At 34.5% G+C, this 16,984-nt stretch overlaps 2 protein-coding genes across 5 annotated transcripts; one reads left to right on the top strand and one right to left on the bottom strand.

The window, feature by feature from the left end:
• Nucleotides 1–5,610: 5,610 nt before the first annotated feature.
• On the top strand, nt 5,611–8,289 carry LOC18034204 (transcription factor GTE2). 2 transcript variants are annotated; one of them, XR_002904296.1, is made up of 4 exons: nt 5,611–7,055; nt 7,154–7,370; nt 7,472–7,627; nt 7,722–8,289. XR_002904296.1 is itself a non-coding variant. In XM_006422595.2 (3 exons), the coding sequence occupies exons 1-3, from the start codon at nt 5,724–5,726 to the stop codon at nt 7,528–7,530; spliced, it is 1,608 nt and encodes a 535-aa protein (XP_006422658.1). In that variant the 5' UTR covers nt 5,611–5,723; the 3' UTR covers nt 7,531–8,289. The 2 variants fall into 2 exon arrangements, 1 of the variants encoding a protein (XP_006422658.1); XM_006422595.2 differs by having other exon boundaries at nt 7,472–8,289.
• A 365-nt stretch (nt 8,290–8,654) lies between these two features.
• On the bottom strand, nt 8,655–15,187 carry LOC18034844 (myb-binding protein 1A). Of its 3 annotated transcripts, none has more exons than XM_024179287.1 (9): nt 15,145–15,187; nt 14,141–14,781; nt 13,795–13,920; nt 13,514–13,711; nt 12,626–12,853; nt 11,406–12,530; nt 10,890–11,177; nt 10,281–10,725; nt 8,655–9,840 (listed from the first exon to the last, which is right to left on the bottom strand). In XM_024179287.1, the coding sequence occupies exons 2-9, from the start codon at nt 14,756–14,758 to the stop codon at nt 8,984–8,986; spliced, it is 3,885 nt and encodes a 1,294-aa protein (XP_024035055.1). In that variant the 5' UTR covers nt 14,759–14,781; nt 15,145–15,187; the 3' UTR covers nt 8,655–8,983. The 3 variants fall into 3 exon arrangements, with proteins under 3 accessions (XP_024035055.1, XP_024035054.1, XP_006422655.2); XM_024179286.1 differs by lacking the exon at nt 15,145–15,187 and adding an exon at nt 15,052–15,136; XM_006422592.2 differs by lacking the exon at nt 15,145–15,187 and adding an exon at nt 15,061–15,136.
• Between the last annotated feature and the right edge of the window lie 1,797 nt (nt 15,188–16,984).

Here is a 16,984-nt window from a genome sequence, read left to right as displayed (position 1 = left end):
ATAAAATTATTCTTTTCTTCTTCTTCCTCTTCTTCTTTTTAATTTTTTATGCAAGTCTTATATGGCAACATTCCCATACATAAAAAAAAAAATCACATATTTTTATGCATAAATATTAATATATTATAGATTAAAATAAATTATATTTATATATTTATGCCCAATTTTAATAGAATCAGAGATTCGTGATTGAGAATTATTTTTATCAAGTAAGGATTTTTAATTTTATTAGAGTGTGAGAACTATTTTCACAAATTTCAAAGCGTCATAAAAGGATTTTACGATATTGTGAAGCAATTTATAATATTGTAAACGTTTTTTTACACTAATACGACGATCCATCTGACAGACACGTTAATAAAATGCGGAAGCCAGTATTTGAAAATGCACTTTTATTCCAACCCAACCGCTTGAATCGTAACGAAACAGTTGCCGCCGTGGTATTAACTATTAAGAGGGAACACGTTAACATGCTTTTGGACACGTGTACGTATATATCTGTGTATATGTGTGTGTGTGTGTGTGTGTGTGTGTGTGTGTGTGTGTGTGTATGAATTTTAATCAACAGCTCGCTCACCATCGATTCTTGCTGGGTGCCGGCCTCCTCCTCTTCATCAAATTAATTATGTATGAACCCAAGTATGCGTATCCATACCATCCTCAAGGTACGTACTAACTATCAAAATTAAAATTAACAAAAAAAATACTCGGTCGTTTGAATATTGTAAAATACAAAATTTAATCTATATATTGTTGTTTGTCGTTTTGTACACGTTATTAGATTTGTTTGAATTCGCCTCTTAAAACATGCGGACGTTTGCAATTAAGAACTGTGAATCGTGTTAAACAGTCTGTTTGCAGCCTTGCTGCTTTGTGTTGCTGCTGTCTCATTGATGAGTGCTGCCGCGACCCCCTTTTTTTCTTTTTTGTGGGCTAATTAATATTTAATACCACAATTTTTTTGTTCGTTAATTAATAATAATCAACTGACTGTTTGGCATAGTTTTTGTTTTGTAATGTATAATCAAAGTTGCTCAATAATTTTATGTTATGGCCCAATTCATACTTTTGATTACTTGTTTAATCTGTTGAGATCAGACGTGTATATATACATAATTAGGCATTAATTAATTATATTTCGTTTGTTTTGTTTTGTTTTGTTTTGTCCAACTTGTAATATTATAATGAGTTTGTATTATGTCGCTGCACAATTGGCTCGAAACTTCTTCATTGAATCCTCTATTAATGAGAACTTCCCTCTCCCCGTTCAAAATAAAATAATAGTGTAATAGTAGTAGCTTGAGAAGGAATATAATATAATTATTAATATAACGCTTTTTCATTTCATCTTCACTCTCCGTGGAAAAAAATTTGAAGTTTTCTAAGTTTTAGTTGGTAGCTTTCAGAAAATTTCGTTTATGTTGTAGAACTTAACTTATAATGAAGTTCTAAATTTAGGATTCATTGAGAACGAGGGATATTCAACACAAATGTATTGAATTGTAGTTGGTGGCTTTCAAAATATTTTTTTTTCTCTTTTTTTTATTTATTTTAATATTTTTTAACTATTTTATTGAAAATAATTTATTTATAAATTTGAAGATTAATTCCAACAATTAACTAAGCAAGATTATCCGGCTAACATTAACAGACTCAAAATTGTAGGTCTTTATCAAAAGGAAAAAAAAAACTATAAATTTTTTAAAAAAATTTAACTTATTGAGTTTATAATTGTTAATTGTAATTGTAAATTTTTTTTATAATTAATATTAACGTTGACTCGTGATCTGACGTGTAATAACAAACTCAATTTATAATTATAATTTTTTTTTTTTACAAAAACTGTAATTTACAGTAAATAATTGTTAAAATGATAGTTTTGCTGAACTTTTGAAAATTGCATGAGCCCAATCATTCATCAAGTGATAAGCGTCTCTCGTTTCTCTGAGATTCAAGTCTCATAGTATTTATTTAGATAAGATTAGTACCAAATGTTTTATTTAAATAATAGTTAAATTGTAGTATGAATCGAATCACTTGAAGATGGCAATTTTTTTTTTTTCTTTTCTACAAAAAAGATCTTCTTTTAGGAAACTGCGAACGTCAACGTACATTTTCATCAAAAAGAGAAAGAAGCCAAAATTGTGCCGACTGTTTTGAGCGGCAAATTTTTCACCCGTGACGGCGACTAAACCCACAATTATTATTGTCAGCTTGAACAAGTTTGGGAACAAGTTATAATAATAATAATAATCTAATTGCATGGCTCGTCTCATCAAGCGATCCCCACTTTTTTAAGATTGTACAATATGAACGAGTGATGACAAAGCAAATCCTTAAAAGTTTTGTGGTTAATTTCTGTAAAATTTTCGCTTTAAAGAGGGTTGGTCTCTTTCAATTATATTTATTGTAATTTGCAGTTCAACTAAAATAGTGTTAAAAATGATACACTAGCCTATTTGACCCACCTCTTATATTGCTCACTTGTACATGTTTTGTTGGATTGCATGTTATAACAAATGCACTTAGAGAAAACTTTTTAAGAGATTCGTGAATCATTGCCTTTAATTTTGTTTACAAATATAATTCTGTAATTAAAAAATAATTACAGAATATAACTAAAAATTAACTCGTCGTGGTTAAATAATATTTATTTAAACAATCTTACACTGTCTTGTAGATTTGTGATCAAGGGCCCGTTTGAGATTGTTTTTAGGAGATTTAAAAGTGACGATTTTGAAAAACTAAAAGCTGATTTTGGATTGTCTTAAATTTTTTTAGAAATCGCTTTTTCGCAAAATCACCGGAATTAGGGTCGAAAGAAGAAGTCTCATGATCTCACTAAATCAGTGGTTAATCGACAGATTCTCAATCTTACGGCAAATTTTGAAAAGTAAGAAATGAATACTTTTCAAAGTCTAATTTTGAAAATTAGTTTTATACTTGGTACAATTTCATATATATCTTTATACGTATATATATTATAAAAATTCAAAATTATCTTTATTAGTTAGAAAATAAAATCACTAATTGCAAAGAGATTATCATTAGTACCAATTATATTGAGATTAAAAAATAAAATTGAAATTAAAAAATATAAAATACTTATTTTAGTTATCAATTATTTTATACACACAATAAAAATATTTTACATACATGTTTATAAAAATTTAAATAAATTTGATTCAATATTATATCTAATTTACATTCTTATAGCGGTTTAATAGTTAAATTTCTCGAATACATTGGACTGCCTTAAAAACTCACCGTACTTTTAAAAAATAAATTTTAACAAAGTAATTGATTCTCTTTACAACTAATTGTTTCCACAGCATGGCTAACAATAATTATTATTATTTTTAAATTATAACATTACCAAAATAGACCCAACCCTCATGTTTGTATTATGGGATGTGAGAATATTTTGCACTTTGAGAAGTATTTTGGGACTAATAATAGGAAATCACATATTTGACATGATCAATTTGCATTTTGCAGCGGACACAATTAGTAGAAATATAGATACCGTGGGGGAACCAAGATTTTGTTTCGGTGATGTGAGGTCAGAACTTAGACCGAAGGAACTCCAATTTTGAGAAGGTCAAAACTCAAAAGAGTAATAAAAAAATTAAGAAGCCAAACTGTTAAACCTTTAGAGAAATATAAATTTCACATAGGATTCTTTATCTCTCCTGAAATTTTTATTTTTCGAATCTAGAAGCAGTCACAAGACTGCCTCTAGTTGCATGGACAAAAGTTATGTTTATAGCATAACTCATTGAACAATTACATTGATGGTAGCAGAAAAAAAAAAAAAAAAAAAAAAAAAGACATTAGAGATTGCAACATATATGTAATATCAAAAACCACATTGCAGATTGGCTAAAACCTCAAAAATATCCCATTACCATCGTAGTGCCTCTCAATTCACGTTGTTATTTGATTACAAAGTTGCCAGAAATGACAATTGATATGACTCAATTCTAATTTTGTCACATTTTATCGACAAATACTATGATCCCCTTTTTCCTTCCCATGCAAGTTGAACTACTTTGAGTCCTGAATCCTGATAAAAAAAAGAAAAAAAAAGTTGAATATAATATTTTATGTGTATGTATGTATGTATTTTCACCTTTTTCTAACTTTCACATTATCATATCAGTGGTGGTGGTGGTGGCGGTGGTGGTGGTGGTGGTGGTTGTGGACCAAGACCTTCATAATTCTTCCATTCTCATTTGCTTACTATTTGCGTAGGCTTAGGTTTAGTCCAGTGCCTGCTTTACTGAATTGCCAAGAATGTTGGATCCAAAACAATAATAGATAAAAAAAATGAGAATAATTTTATTTTATTTTTATTTTTTTATTGAAAAAATTAAGAATATACACGTTGTCTTCGAGGGCAGATAATTGAGTTATTCAAGATATTAGACGTATTCAGATATAGTTCCGGTGTGTTGGATATTCAAAATTTTTAACTAATTTGCTATAATTGATTGTGATAATATTGATGTTATATATTAAGTGAGATACTATGGAGCAAAAATAATGGGTTTCTATATCCCTCATACCCTCACTAATGATTAAAAACTAATACTACCATTATTGGACCCATTTTGATAAATTTAGGACACAGAAATTGAATATTTATTAGGAAATTTGGCGCGAGTACCAGATAATTGAGCATTTTATTTTGGAATAATTTGCAATTGCATTTATTGATGATCTCCCATTAAAGAAAAAAAATATATATATTAAAAAAAAAGGGATAAGATTTTAACAGGTTATTGGTGAAAAAGAAAAGGACAAAAGAAAGAGACATCAATTATGTTCAACCAACTCAATTTTTGATTGGATAATGCTTCTCTTATATATATATATATATATTACCCACTAAAATCCAATGAATCTCTTCAAACCAACATTTTAATTGTCCTAATTAATAACTATAGTGAAATTAATTAATTGATAAGTTCATATCTTTTTCAAAATAATTTTCAACAATTAATTGGAGAAAAAACTCTTAGCAAGTAGCAACAACGTTTGTGGATTCATCCAATCAAAATTTGACACATGGTGAGAGAAAAGTATTACATCAAACGTGTCAAGGTTTTATTGGGTGAGAGAAAAGTATTCCTCTGAGGGCAAGTGCGTGATTTTGAAGTTTTTTAGCCATGTACTAAAATGCCCCTAGCATTGACAAGGTATTTCCGCAGGGCGATCTCACCATCAACCTCCACATGCGCGTAGCTTCTAGCTCACGCCGGTCCACCCACTTGGCCGTTTGCATCCACGTCATCTCATGTGGGCCCCACGTACGTGAAAAACCCTAAATTCACGGCACATGCAACCCAAATTCACCCCAAATGAAGATCCCCGAATCAGAGAAACACATCTCTCCAATCCAACGGACTCGCGTGCAGACACGTAAGTGAACCACAGAATCCCCACCGTCCATGACAGATCATCCGGGTAGAATCTCGGGTACTTCTAGAACTATACAAACCGTAAGATGAACGAACAAAAAGGAACCAACGGGTGAGATGTTGCCCGATATCTAAACGGGCAGATCTGATGGTCTTTAAGAAGGGAGGCTAGCCCCCTCTAGTTCCTCGCTCTGAATAGGGGAATTCCCAAACCCTAAAATAATAATAAAAATTATCCGTTAGTGGCGGTGGCGCGTCTGGTGCACGATCTGGGCGATTAATGGTAAATTTCGGCAGCGGATGGCATCGGCGGTGTTAGCCAATCGCGGAGAAGGCAACTGGCCGATGCAAACTAAAGGCAGTGGTCCTAAATTCATGGGAAAAGCTCCAAACCCTAACCCTAAAAAAAGAAATTTTCACCCTGAAATCAACAACGGCTGTCAAATTGACGACGTGTCGCCGGCAGTAACGCAATCAGCCGCCTCAGACGACGCGTCGTCCATCAACCGAAGACCCAACAACGATCACCTTCTCGTGGGTAATTACGTCAGCTTCAACGTTGCTTCGTATTCAAAAAAAGAGCTTTTTGAGCTCAAGAATCGTCTAATTTCGGAGCTGGAACAGATTCGGCAGCTAAAGAACCGTATCGAATCGCCGCAGTTCAGATCCGGCTCTAAAAAATCGTCAATTTCCGGCAACAAGCGGCCGTTTGTGTCGAACGAGTTGAAGAAACTGAATCAACAAGATAATGGGAAGTTGATGAAGAATTGTGGGCAAATCTTGACGAAGTTGATGAAACACAAACTTGGGTACATCTTCAATTCCCCGGTTGATGTTGTTGGTATGGCCTTGCATGATTATTACGATATCATCAAAAATCCGATGGATCTTGGCACCGTTAAATCAAAATTGTCCAAGAATTTGTACGATTCGCCGGCGAGCTTTGCAGCTGATGTTCGGTTGACTTTCAACAATGCGATGACTTACAATCCGAAAGACCACGAAGTGCATATCATAGCGGAGCAATTTCTAGCGAGATTTGAGGAATTGTTTCGGCCAATTAATGAGAAATTGATGCAAGAAGATGTCCAGGAGCGAGTTCTTGATGATGAATTTCCGGCACATTCCTGGAATTTTCACGAGGTGAAAGAGAAAGAGGTTGTAAAGCAACAACCTTTGCCAAAACCTGAGCCAATGCAGCGAGTTTTAGCAACTGGGTCAAACCATAACCCTAAGCCGAACCCCCCACCAGCGGCAGCGGCTCCACAGATGCCGGTGAGAACACCCTCGCCAGTGAGGGTTACACCGGCAGTAAAGCCACTGAAGCAGCCTAAGCCGAAGGCAAAGGATCCGAATAAGAGAGAGATGAGTATGGAAGAGAAGCACAAGTTGGGGATAGGGTTGCAGAGCTTGCCACAAGAGAAGATGGAGCAAGTGATTCATATTCTGAAGAAAAGGAATGGGAATCTTAGGCAAGATGAGGATGAGATCGAGCTTGATATTGAGGCACTTGACACAGAGACTCTTTGGGAGCTTGATCGGTTTGTGACTAACTATAAGAAGATGGTTAGCAAGATTAAAAGGCAAGCTTTGATGGGCATCAACAATGTGTCTTCAGCAGATGCCAATAGGGTGAGCGGAATTATTAGCTGTTGTGATTTTTGTAGTTACATTGTTATGATTTTGTTTATTGATTTAGTGGTATTCTTATACGAGTGATTTTTGTGTAGGAGGTGCCTATGGCTGAGAAAATTGAAGTGGCGACAGATGCAAAGAAGGCGAAGAAGGGGGAAGCTGGGGATGAAGATGTGGACATTGGTGATGAGATACCAATGAGCAGTTTCCCACCGGTGGAGATTGAGAAGGATAATGCTCATAATAACAATGCCGCGAGTAGTAGCTCTAGCAGCTCTAGTAGCTCAAGTAGTGATTCATCGTCTTCGAGTGGTACAACACTCCTCACAATCTGATCTTTGAAGTGTTTTTGAGTGTTGTGCAGATGGGAAATGTGTGGGAGAAATGCTTAGTTGTGTTAATGTTTTGTGCAGATTCGGATTCAGGCTCTTCTTCAGGAAGCGACTCGGATGCTGATGATGCACGGTCATAGAATGCACGGTCATTGAAAATATTGAGGTTTGAGGAATTGGTCCAAAGCTTTCGTGCAGGAGGGGAGCCCTGAAGTGTGATTACTATGGATGAACGAGGTAGAAATCATTTTGGTTGTGCCGTTGGGCTCATTTCTTTGTCTTCTTTTACGCGGCCGTCGTGTGCTGAACTTATGGAACTCTCTTGTTGCAGGGTTTGATTGCAAGTTGTGTTGTGGACTTTTGGTTGTTGTGGTTGCATTTTGGAGGATCCCGAGGACTTTGGAAATTTGGCTTGGTAGCATTTGGCTGGATTGTAAAGAGGATCAAGGATTGGGGAACAATTTGAAAAAGAAAAAATGTAGGAGAAAATTGTGTAGGCTGGCTAGTGACGGTAGAGAAATGATGTAGGCAAGGAGCTAGAGAGATTTGTTAGATGTGTTAGTGAGAAATTTAGAGGGTTGAATACTTTGTAAACATTTTTAACACTAAATACATAATTTTAGCTAATCATTGACCAAATTTGCAACTGTGTTTTCGTTTTTGCATTTAATTGGTTATGATTAAGAGACTCAGCACACAGGTCTGCCAGTACATTCTTTTATTTGGCAAGTGAGATGGATAATGGAAATGGATCTTGGTGCATGTTTGAGAAGATTCAGAAGATTAGTTAAAATTTAGTGATATATTATCTGTAAAGGTTTTACGCAGACGAGAAGGGAATGGATGCTGTAAGCATGTGAAAGAAAGGGCCTGCCAGTGCCAGGCTTTGAATTTGATTATTGACTCTGAGTTGTTTGGGAAAACAATATGCCAATGCTTAACCGGATACATGTGTTTTTTGTTTATTATTTTAAAAGAAGTGCAAGCCGATAAATCCGTGAGAAAAGGGCAAAGTAAAGAAAATATTATAGATTATAGTACTGGTCCAACAAAGTCCAAGGACAGGTAAATACCACATGTAAGCACGGCTGGCCGGCTTAAGGGCTATTACTTGACAGAGACTACTTTGTATATTACAACATATCAACGTATTGCAAGACAGCAACAACATCTAATCCCATTAGAGACCGAATGAGCACTCACTTCAGCTCATAAAACAATGCTGAATGTTTGATGCACGTTGCAAATGAGAAACAGCTGAACCTTGAAAACGATAGCACGACTTCATTCACTTGGAAAATAAACCTGAGCCCGAGGTTGAAAATTTAGCTGACTATGATCAATCTCTTCCTCTACGAGCATTCATTAGATATAATATTAGAAAAACAACTTAGAAATCAAAACAAACAATTTTCAAGAATTTTACCAATATAAAAGTTTCATGACATGGTGCTAGCAAAATTGCACATCAATTTATCAATATTGCCCCCAGAACTGGGCAGGCAGTGATGGGGACTTGCATGAGGATGTCATATGAATAAGAACGAATTACATTCATCATGACTTTTCTCCAACGGTATATCCTTACTGCTGTCATTCCAGCTTCTTCAAATTAAGGAACATGTCACCAAGTTGAGATTCGCAAGCAGCATGAGCATCAGAGGGCAAATCTTTAAGAAAAGGCTTGGTCAGGTTAAGAGTTGATAACATCTGGAACATCTTAGCACAGAACTTGCGTACTTCAGCCCGTCTAGACTGCTTCTCAGGCATATTTGTCACCAACTGCTTTATCACATGGCTGAGATTTCGGAGATGGCTCTTCAACTTTCTCTTTGATGCATCCCGAGTAGCTTCATCAGAGCTTAAAGGAACCAGTGACTTTAAAATCTCCATCACCAGATCCAGAGATTCAACTCGACGAAACACTGATTTTGCACTGCCACATTTTTCAAGAATGAATCCAAAGAGATGATGCCCAATCCATGGCCTTCTTCGAAATATTTCCTTCAGAAATTCAGATTTAACTTGAGATTTTTTACTATCAAAATAACCAACCAACACATCCCGGAAGATATCAAAAACCCTTTGTAGTTCAGACTCTGAAAAATTTCTTGCATCAATGATCTTTAAAATCCAGAAGGTTGAATTCTGCGCTAAAGATCCAATCATTTTGTGCCGATTCAAGGAGGCTGACTGCTTCTTCTTAGATAGACTGGCAACCGATTTCTTTCTCTTGAACGGTTTTGATGCCAATTTTAAATTTTTCTCCAACAAAGATTCAAGAGTAGAAAGTTGCACTGAGTCACTCTTCGGAAAGTCTTTAGCTTTGAATATTTTCTTCTGCAGAATTCCCCATATACGTTGTCCAAGCTGCTCACTGCCTTCAATAGTATGTGGGTTAACAAATGCCTGAGCCAAGTTTGAGTACACCATCAGAACTTGGGGCTTACCTGTGCAAGGAAAACCATAAGCACTTATCAGGATGCAGGAAAAGAGAATTTTTTTTTGAAATTAATAGTCAAGTATTAGCAGTATGCAGCGAACTGTTTCTCAATCCTTCCTAAATTACCAATTTAACATTCAAATCAAATAAATTATCATAAAATTAATATATTACTGGTAAAAGGTGGCTAATCCAAACCAAGCTCTAAGTTGAAATTGTCAGTTCTGAAACCGGTTAGAATCTTAAGCGATATCATTGCTAAATCCTCACTCTGTTAATCCAAAATAATCCCAATACTAGAGAGCCTCAATAAAGAACAATGTTACTCCCAACGAGCCTTATTTTAAATAAACACAATCTAAAAACTGCTTGAGGAACAATTTTATATCTCAAACAGTGTTAATCTAATCTTAGCTCAATCTTAGCTTAACACATAGTAGTACTTGCCTGGATTTTCATGCAGGTAAATTTCCAGCAGTGAAAGAACCCGAAGTTTGAACAGAACAAGCTGGGATTGAGCAGTTTCACCCCCAGACTGATTCTTTTTCTCTTTGACAATATGGGCAAGATAAGTATCCATCCGGAACATTGCCTCATCATCCACTCCATCAGAATCATCAGAATGTTCAGGAAGTTCTTTGCCAGGTCCTTCTATTCCAGCCACAGCCTCGGAGTAATCAGAATGCTCATCACTCTCTGCTGTTTCACCAGTCTCAGCCTCATCAATATCCTCCTCTTCTTCAATACCCAGAAAATCTTCTTCGTCATCATCTTCTTCTTCTTCTTCACTCTCGGCATGGCGATGTCTAGCTGGTTTCAAATCTTTCTTAATAACTCGTAACATCCGCATGAGTCCATCGTCCGTTACATTATCACAGAAATATTTGAAAACCTGAGCACACAAGCAGAAGCCATATAAATCATACATTTGTACTGGGAACTCATAGCAAGGAAAAATGTTCTTTCTTAGAGCATAACAAATCTTTGAGTCCGATCTAAAAAAAAGAATCGCAAGTACACAAAAAGGAAAGAATGTACACTTGCTGTAACACACACCTGCTCGATTGCAGACCGCACAGGAGCTGATGACTGCGGCAGCAATGACATCAATGTATCCACCAAGACATCCATCAACTCCGGTGTAGAATCACCATCCGACTCATCTTCACCAGAGGAGTTAAGAAGATCAGAAGTTGCAAAAGCTTTCTTACAACACATGACAAGATCAGAGGCAGCTTCGGAGAATTCCCCTGGTCGAAGGAGCACTTGGAGCAGCAACTGGATAAGCAAGTATCTAAGTGCATGCAATTTATCTGCATCCGCGCTGAGCCCACTATTCCTTTCCTATAACATTAAGAACAAGCAAACTTCTAAATATCATTTCAGAGATTAAACTACATAATACGCAATAAAATTTGGAAACTTCTGACACATTTAAATAAGCATATTTCTTAGGGAAGTCCGAGATGCTACTGTACTCAGAATCAGCTCCCCAAGAATAAACCCACTCCAAAATTAAAAGCAACTGCAGTATATTGGTGGTGCAGAAAACAGAAAGGTAAATTCATCTACCTCTCTAGAAATCCTAGTTTCCATTTCTTGCAATTTTTTGAATGCCTGTTCGTCCTCATCACTTAAAGATCGAAAGAGAGAAACTGAGGGAATGTTGCGTAATGTGCTCAGAAACCTCATGAAGTAAGATCCAAGATCACTTGGCTCCAGTCCATTTGCCAAGGAATGTGACCCATCAACCTTCTGAGCATTTGCCAGCAATTGCTGAAGCTGCTCAATGCACATCCTGCAAAGAGCACTCGAGGTCGCTGCTTTAGGCCAGCGAAATTTCTCCTGTAACTCAAAAGATGTCACTTCAGTGCCAAGAGATGCAGAGAACAAACCCTGAACAGCCAGAAACTTCAAAATTTCCTTTTGCACTCGAAACTTTGCTTCAGGATCCAGCTTCAAGTATTTCAAAATACTGGGGAGGGATTCTATAACCCAACTTTTCAGATAATCAGCATTTCCCAATGTCCCCATTGCATCCTTCTCACCAATTGAACCCATCTCTGAATTGTCATCAGTAGTTTGACTCTGATCTGAAGGTTCCTCAGAAGCTTGACCTTCGTCCACAAACATGTTGACTAGGTCCTGAACAAAAAACATGCAACCTGATTCTGTTTTGAAATCTGCCATCAAATCTTTAACTACTTTTGTCCGTGTGATGCAGTCAAATTTTCCATTACTGTGCTTTTGTAGAGCCACAATCACAGCAATTCTTCTGACATCATCATTTCCAACCCAATCTATCAATTCTTTAAGGAAATACTGAGCAACTTTATACAACCAAGAATCTTTTGTGGAAAGTATATCCATCAGGCACTGCACAAGTTTGTAAGAAAGAACAATCGAGACAAAAGATGCAGGTAGCCTTGGTAGGAGAAGCAGCAGAATGTCAAATGCCAAGTGTTTGCGATCATGAGATGAGAGAAGAAGGGATCCTTCAATAATAATCTCACAGAAAGACCAAAAACTCTTGGCAACCTCTTCTTCAGTTGAGCTAGACTTACGACTCTTTTTGTGTTTCTTTATCGAAGATGAAACTGATGCTGCATCTTCATCTTGCAAGACTGTATCAGGTAAAAGAATATTTACCAGAACAGGCCACACACTGTGAATTCGGGGCTGACAGAAGGTAGATTCCTGCCACATTACAGAAACAAAAACATTTTCAGAAAATTTTCTGATTTCATTCATCCATCTTAAAGTAGCAGTGTACAAATATATCTGAATACCACCTTCAAGCAATTAACAAGAGAGGACAAATGGTCAGCAGCAAAAAGTTTACTAGGGCTGAAAGGAGTTGGCAAAAGTTTGCCGAACTTCTTGCTGTCATCAGAAATTTTTTCTCGAATTCTAAGAGCTAAAAGCAAAGCATCAGGATTTCCAACTTCATTGGCTCCTTCAAACCACTCATGAAGACCAGGAGCTTCGAGGACATGACTTACCACAGCATCAGTGGGCACCTACAAAAACATAAAAGACATAAAAGGATTAAGGCACGAGTAAGCAATTCCAACTGACACCCACACATCAGAACATAGAACAATTTCTCTTTTCTTTTTCTTAAGTAAATAAAAACTGCTAAAGTGGTGCATAAATCAGAGAGCTACTCCTTCTAGCACCTGAAAGGTATTTGAAAGTTATAAACATATGTACAAGGAATGTAAACAATTCAACAGGTATAAAACTCAGAGCAAGACGTTCCAGTACAACAGAATGCCAAACTGTAAACCTACTATCCAAGTATAAAAATCAATTACATAGTTCTAGTCCTAACATAAACACATGATACACATCCAAGAAATTGAACAGAGTAATGCGCCCCCCGCGTCAAGGGAAACAAACCAAAAAAAAAAAAAAAGGAAATCCAGAAAATGACTTCAAAGGAGTTCAGGCTGCTATGAGCTATTAAAAATATTGATTAATCACAATGGCCAGCATAATTAAAAAAATCACTATGCTTACATACTATTTACCAAATCCAGATCTAAAATAACAGGTAAAAGCCATATATAAATTGGACATGCACCATTAACAGCAAAATTAAATCCTCCCCAACCATGCATCAAAAGCAAGTGCATATATTTTAACTGAATGAATGAGTTCCATTTCTTAGACCGTACCTTTTCAACCAATTCTAAAATAATCGAGACAGCAGGCTCTTGCAAGTATCGTTTCTTTGCTGCAAGGGAGATAAGGACACTGGTGAATTCCTTGATGTATGGTGTGTTTTTATCAGATATCCATTCTTTAGTTAGTCTTCCTGACCGAGCAAGAGCACCATAGGCAAATAAGCGACCCAAAAGGCAGTCCCTCACTTCCTGCAATTGCACAACTCAGATTTTTCTTTTTAAGTCCATGAAAACCGTATCAAATGTACGGTATATGATATTAAATTTCCTACCTGGCCCTTCATCGATGACGAGACCTCCAACAAATCAACAATTAGTTTCAGCAATGAGTCCACTTTGATACTTGGAATTGTACTGACTGAAAGAGTCAGACCTAATGCAAACCCTTGTCTTGCACACTGCAAAAGCAATTTCAGATCATAAATTAGCAAAAAGCTAGAAAGAAAGAGTCATCTACCCAATAGATGGCCCACTGCTTGTACCAATAACAAGAAATGCCATGCAAAGGTCTCCAAAGAAAACAAGCAGGCTACAAAATAACTCTCGAAATTATAACAAAAGTTTTATTACAGCAATATCACCATTGAGAAGATTCAGGACCAAGCTAACAAAGCATACCTCTCTTGACGAAGAAACACCACGGATAAGCCTACGAATAGCATATCTCAGAGAAGGCGCACAGTCATTTAACCCATCATCTTTGTTGGCTTCCAACTTTAATCCATGACCTTTAACTGACTGATCCGCAAGTCTATCATACGCCTTCTGAACTTCCTGCAACTCTTTCACCAACGTTTCAGCCGCTGCTTGTCTCACAGAAACATCACCAGACGCCAAGTCATTAAAAACACTAAGTCGCAAGTCCGGCATCCCACTACTAGATGATGACGATGCCACTGATGCCTTAGTTTCTTCTCCTCTCAATGCTCCACCAACTTCTTTTGGATGAACTTCTTTGTTTTCCAAAGCAGACCGCTGCCTCTGCTTGTCCATCAATTTCCTTTTCTTCCTTCTCTCCATTGGTTTGATAGAACTAGAAACTTTCTTCCCATCGCCATCTCCCTTTCCTCCTTTTTGCTTATCCTTTTTCACTTTCTTCTTCAAAGGACTCAAAATAACATTGTTATCCCCCACATTGCCATTATCCAGATTACCGGCAATTGTATTTTCAGTAGCCGTATCAACTACGCCCTCTCCTTCCTCTACAACATTAGAGTTTCTTTTCTTGCCCCCCATTATACCAAAGCTTCAAACTTACCCTACATCAACAATGCATCAAATATAACAATCAAATAAACCAACCCACTTCAACTTTCAAAAAATAACAATATAAATAATAAAAAGCAACATATTAAAGAAATTATTAACATCTATTCATTGAAAGGACATAAAAAATTCCGAAATACATAAAGATACAAGCTTTTGCTCCTGTTACAGCTCTGTAATTTTCAGAGCAAATAAACCAAAGCTGAAAATGTTTTTGGGAAAAAAAAAAAGAGAAAAATTATGAGATAAAAGAGCGAACAAACCCGGCTTACTGTTTTAATAGAGACTAAAGGAATTGGGATTTTGAGGGTTTTAGTTTTAGGGTTTTATTATATAAAAATTTTTGTTTAATTTACTTTAAGCTCAGGACAGTGGCCGGCGCGTAAGGAAGCAAGAAGGGGGAGAGAGAGTTTGCATAGAGTCTTATATAGTGGCTAATCTGAAACCGTTAGATATCTTCAATTTTAATCCAACGGATGATTTTTAATTTATGCAATAGGAACAAAAGGTAAAGCTGTCGAAACAGGTTATGGAGTGGTATTCGTATCGTATTAAATTTGTGTCGTGTTAAATTTAACTCGATTCAAATATAACTTATTTAATAATTATATTAAAATATCAAAATTTAAATATGACATAAAAAATAAATGAGTTACTCAATAATCTATTTAATACTTAGGTTATTTTATGATGTCGCAATTAAAATTACAGCATCAATACCGTAATTAAATATAAATTGTGTAAATGAAACATAAAATTTATAAATTTAATATAAAATTTATAAATTAACATTAACAATAAAATATAATATAAATTTTAGAAATTAAACATAAGACTTGTAAATAGAAGGTAAAATCAGTAAATTAATGTATCATTAGTAAATAAAACAAAAACTTACAAATATAACTTAAAACTCATAAATCAACATTTAGTGCATAATAAAACAAAAATTTTAGAAATTAAACATAAAATTTGTAAATGAAAAATAAAAAGGTAAATCAATATAAAAATAGTAAATTGATGTATTACTAGTAAACAAAACTAAAACCTGCAAATATAACTTAAAATTAGTAAATTAACATTAACTATAAAATAAAACATAAATTTTGAAAATGAAACAAAAGAATTGTAAATAGAAGATAAAACAAGTAAATTATTATAAAACTGATAAATTCTTGTATTACTAGTAAATAAAACAAAATTTTACAAATATAACATAAAAATAATAAATCAACATTAAGCGCAAAATAAAACATAAATTTTGAAAGTAGAACATCAAACTTGTAAATGGAAGGTAAAACAAGTAAATTAATATAAACTAGTAAATTAATGTATTACTAGTAAATAAAATAAAAGCTTACAAATATAAAAAAAAATTAGTAAATCAACACTAATTGTAAAATAAAATATAAATTTTGGAAATAAAATATAAGACTTGTAAAAGGAAGATAAAATAAGTAACTTACTATAAAATTGGTAAATTGATGTATTACTGGTAAATAAAATAAAAACTTATGAATATAACATAAAATAAGTAAATCAACATTAAGTACAAAATAAAACATAAATTTTGGAAGTAGAACATAAGACTTGTAAATGTAATGTAAAACAAGTAAATTAATATAAACTAGTAAATTAATGTATGATTGGTAAACAAAACAAAAACTTGCAAATAAAATACAAAACTAGTAAATCAACACTAACTATAAAATAAAACATAAATTTCGAAAATGAAACATAAGACTTGTAAAATGAAGGTAAGATAAGTAAATTACTATAAAACTGGTAAATTAATGTATTACTGGTATATAAAATATAAAATGAAAACTTATAATATAACATAAAATAAGTAAATCAATATTAAATACAAAATAAACATAAAGTTTGTAAATTATGCCTAAAACTTATGAATAAAAGGTAAAATAAGTAAATTAATATAAGAGTTATTATAAAAAAAGTTTACAATTGTAAAATAAAAACTCGTTATAATGTGTATTACCTTATATATTAATTATTATTATTTATTTAAATTGAATAACATTAGTTTTTATGTGATACATGTGATGTTTTATTAAGGATGAAATTTATGCTCAAAATCAAATTTTGAAAAAAAAAATTATTTTAATATCTTTTATAGTTGTTGTGAGATGAGGTTATTTTGCATATTTCCACTTCCTCAACAACAGCCCTAAATGT

Source organism: Citrus clementina, unplaced genomic scaffold (assembly GCF_000493195.1).
Source record: "Citrus clementina cultivar Clemenules unplaced genomic scaffold, Citrus_clementina_v1.0 scaffold_8, whole genome shotgun sequence".
Classification (NCBI taxonomy): Eukaryota; Viridiplantae; Streptophyta; class Magnoliopsida; order Sapindales; family Rutaceae; genus Citrus; species Citrus x clementina.
The sequence above is the reverse complement of the archived record's forward strand: the minus strand, read 5'-3'. Positions and strand labels throughout refer to the sequence as shown.

Excerpts from the sequence above, each read along its gene's own strand:
- LOC18034204 (XM_006422595.2), top strand. The coding sequence starts at position 5,724 with ATGGCATCGGCGGTGTTAGCCAATCGCGGAGAAGGCAACTGGCCGATG. Across the intron at positions 7,056-7,153 it reads CTTCAGCAGATGCCAATAGG|GAGGTGCCTATGGCTGAGAA; the intron begins GTGAGCGGAATT and ends ATTTTTGTGTAG. Across the intron at positions 7,371-7,471 it reads TGATTCATCGTCTTCGAGTG|ATTCGGATTCAGGCTCTTCT; the intron begins GTACAACACTCC and ends TGTTTTGTGCAG.
- LOC18034844 (XM_024179287.1), bottom strand. The coding sequence starts at position 14,758 with ATGGGGGGCAAGAAAAGAAACTCTAATGTTGTAGAGGAAGGAGAGGGC. Across the intron at positions 13,712-13,794 it reads CGTCATCGATGAAGGGCCAG|GAAGTGAGGGACTGCCTTTT; the intron begins GTAGGAAATTTA and ends GTGCAATTGCAG. Across the intron at positions 10,726-10,889 it reads TGCGGTCTGCAATCGAGCAG|GTTTTCAAATATTTCTGTGA; the intron begins GTGTGTGTTACA and ends TTGTGTGCTCAG.